This window comes from Cyprinodon variegatus, unplaced genomic scaffold (genome assembly GCF_000732505.1).
Source record: "Cyprinodon variegatus isolate N-32 unplaced genomic scaffold, C_variegatus-1.0 Scaffold394, whole genome shotgun sequence".
In the NCBI taxonomy this organism is placed as follows: domain Eukaryota; kingdom Metazoa; phylum Chordata; class Actinopteri; order Cyprinodontiformes; family Cyprinodontidae; genus Cyprinodon; species Cyprinodon variegatus.
Genome location: NW_015150847.1, coordinates 80520 through 84035, shown reverse-complemented (window position 1 = coordinate 84035; position 3516 = coordinate 80520). Strand labels below are relative to the sequence as shown.

Genomic DNA, 3516 nt, shown 5'->3' with positions numbered 1-3516 from the left:
GGCTGCTCAGAGCAAAGCCTACAGCCCCCAGTGTGGCTCCCTCCATCCGCTCTCCTCTGAGTTCCTTGGAGATCGTAGAGAGCATGCGCGAGATGATTAAATTCAAAGCAGCAAAACATACAGAAATGATCCAGGGTTTCCGCGGATCATCTAAAATAATTACAATCCATTATTTTTTGGTGGATTTTTTTCATTAATTTCATAAATTTTATGGGATTTCGGTGTAAGAATCAACATATACCGAATCGAACCGAACCGAAAATCGTGACCAGAAACCGTGAATCGAACCGAACCGTGGATTTTGTGAACCGTTCCACCCCTAGTCGATACTCAAAGCTGCTGTATTGTAATAGAAAAGCTACATCAGGACAGCCCCCATCTCACCACATGGTTTCATCAAGAATACTTGTTGCTGTTGGCTTATCTGGGACTGGGTCACAAAGTTCCTTCTTCCCAGATACCTCCTCAAGCTGCTCTCGGAAAAGCTCAAGGCATTACAAGATCTGCTGAGAAATCGTCCCTCTAACACGTTCCGAGTCGCTCCTTGGGCCTTTTCTCTGTAGGACATTCCTTGCCACCATGTCTATACTCCTGGAGCACAGGGCTCCATGACAACCTTCTCTAGATCTAGCACAGGTGCACTGTTTGGGCAAATTCCCTTAGACCTTGAGCATCCTGCAGAGGTTATAGAGCTGGTTCAGTGTTTAGAGCTGTAATGAAACTAACACAGTTTTCCTCCTGAAGCCAACGATTGACAATCAGTCCAACTCCCCCCCCCAGCATCCCAGCCTTCCTTCCTGGGAGGCTAGGAATTGTGAGCCCCTGTAGTTGGAACACTTTCGTTTACCTGTTCTTGTGAAGAAGAACTACTCCTTCCATAAAATCTCAAAGTGACCGCAACATCTTTTCCAATATCCCTTCAGCGATTAATTCATTTTAAAACATATCTTGAAGGGGAGAGACAACTTTATTGTAGATGCAGAGGATGTCTGGACACCAGTTCTAACAAAATTTGCACAATGACCAATTAAACTGAAAACATGAAACTCAGCCCTAAACACCATTTGATATTGGGGCTAGGGTCATAAAATGTCATTTTGAGATTGATGGAAAATGTATTACTACTTCTGTCTTTGTCTCCCAGTCCAGGGAAATTGTTCCTGGCCACCGCAAGAGGTGCTGGACGGTTGGAGGCTGACTGGTATCTAGTCTCCATGGTCTCTCCCAGCTAATCCCAGGCCCAGGTTTCTCCTTCTGCAACTGCCTGGGCATTGGAACACCTTGCCTCTAAGTACTTGTTTTCTGCCTTAGGAGCCCCAGGAGTGTCCATTTGTATATACAGAGTGTATACAAAAAAAATGTTTTTGCATCTTTCAGACAGTAAATGAGAAGCAGCTTAGCAGTGAAATTAGCATTTCCATTTCATAGTGCAGCAGTGATTAAAGCTGCAGTATTGTAATTTTGTGATTATGTTTTTTGTGATTTTTTGTAATTTGTAATATTGTGTTTTGTATATACCTCTTCCAGCGTATCAAACACACGAAGAGGTGGTGATTTTTGGACGTCTACCTCTCTCTTAACCCAATTGTCCAATACATGGGCTAAGTAACAGAAGATATGACTACAGAAATCAATCAAGCAGGACAAATTGGGAGATGTTGAGTCACCAGGTCATCTCCATGTCATGTAGGTATTCTGCCCATCCACTGAATCAGGTGAGTCCAATCTGCACAGTGAATTAATCTGTGAGGATTTGACTCGCCTGGTTCAGCGGATAGGCAGAACAAATACATGACATGGAGATGACCTGGTGACATCTCCCAACTCTGCCTGGTGCAAAGTATGCTAATTATTACCTTTATGATTAAAGGTATTTCTTATAGACAATCCATGGCTGAATGAGTGGAACCTGAGGCCTGGCAAAGAGGAACCCAAACACCAGCCCTGACAACTCAACCACCAACCCTGGCTCCCCGACCACCAGCCCTGGCTCCCCAACCACCAGCTCTGGCTCCCCGACCACCAGCTCTGGCTCGCCGACCACCAGCCCTGGCTCCCCGACCACCAGCCCTTGCTCCCCGACCACCAGCTCTGGCTTCCGGACCACCAGCCCTGAGTCCCCGACCCCCGGACTGGCTCCCCGACCACCAGCCCTGACACCCCGACCACCAGCCCGAACCCCCCTACCAGCAGCCCTGACTCCCTGACCCCAGGACTGGCTCCCAGTCAACCAGTCCTGGCTCCCTGAACACCAGCCCTGGCTCCTCGACCCCAGGACTGGCTCCCTGACCACCAGCCCTAGCTCCCTGACCCCAGGACTGGCTCCCTGACCAGCAGCCGTAGCTCCCTGACCCCAGGACTGGCTCCCTGACCACCAGCCGTAGCTCCCTGACCCCAGGACTGGCTCCCTGACCAGCAGCCGTAGCTCCTCGACCTCAGGACTGGCTCCCTGACCACCAGCCGTAGCTCCCTGACCCCAGGACTGGCTCCCTGACCAGCAGCCGTAGCTCCCTGACCCCAGGACTGGCTCCCTGACCACCAGCCCTAGCTCCCTGACCCCAGGACTAGCTCCCTGACCACCAGCCCTGGCTTCCTGACCCCAGGACTGGCTCACCGACCACGGGACTGGCATTGATGCATTGTGTAAAAACAAGGTAGAAAAGCCTCAAACAAACAGAGACAGAAAAAAGAGAAAAGACGAAGGACCTTTGCCCAAGATAAATGCTAAACAAAGGCTAAAAAGACAAAGTTTGATCCCAGATTTTTCCTGATTAAAACACTGAGCTCACATAAACACAAATATGCTGTTATTTTTACAGCAATCATCCAATCAGAGTCCATCCAGAGAAGAGCTGAGGACTGTGGGAATGACTTTTAAAGCTTTAACAGGTACTCAGTTCATTTATTTCAACAAATATCAATAAACATAAAATATTAATCTATCATTGAAAGTTGCTGCTGTCTTAGTAGAAGGTTTATTAATCTAAGGAAGCAAAACATGGTATACTAAACAAAAGTTGAATCTTTATTGTATGGATGAAGGTCAGAATGGGACACCATTGGATTGTTTCTTTGGATTAGAGTTCTACTAAAACTGGTTCTTCTGACTTCAAATACCCACAATGTTACAGAGGAAAAATTTAACAATTAGCTCCTGATGTGTTTCTATATCTTTTATGGAGGCATTGTAATGCGTCCTCACCTCATAGTAGCTCCTCACAGCATTGCAGAAAGCTTCATCAGCCACAATCTGAGTTTCACCGTTGAGAAAGGCCAGGAAGCGCTCCTTGACTGTCTGCAGCTGCTGCTTGTTAACCTGACAGAAAACAGTGAAGCACACAGAGGAGTAAATATAAACCCCATCATCAGTAGTGTTTAGTGTCAGCGTAGTAATTAGATATAATAATACTGTAATAAGGATTATTATTTAATAACAGTACAACTGTATTTTAACCTTGGGTCATTCAGTGAAAGATTTATCACTTAGATCAGATCCACCCTCCTTTGGTTGGTGAT

General features: G+C 46.6%; 1 protein-coding gene across 1 annotated transcript in view; it reads right to left on the bottom strand.

Moving 5' to 3' along the window:
* The window catches only part of cadps2 (Ca++-dependent secretion activator 2), a 160810-nt gene that overhangs the window by 136724 nt on the left and 20570 nt on the right, over window positions 1-3516 (bottom strand). Inside the window, exon 2 of the mRNA XM_015387430.1 lies at window positions 3203-3316. Within this exon, the coding sequence (XP_015242916.1) occupies window positions 3203-3316 (114 nt within the window). The remainder of the gene's footprint in view (window positions 1-3202; window positions 3317-3516) is intronic.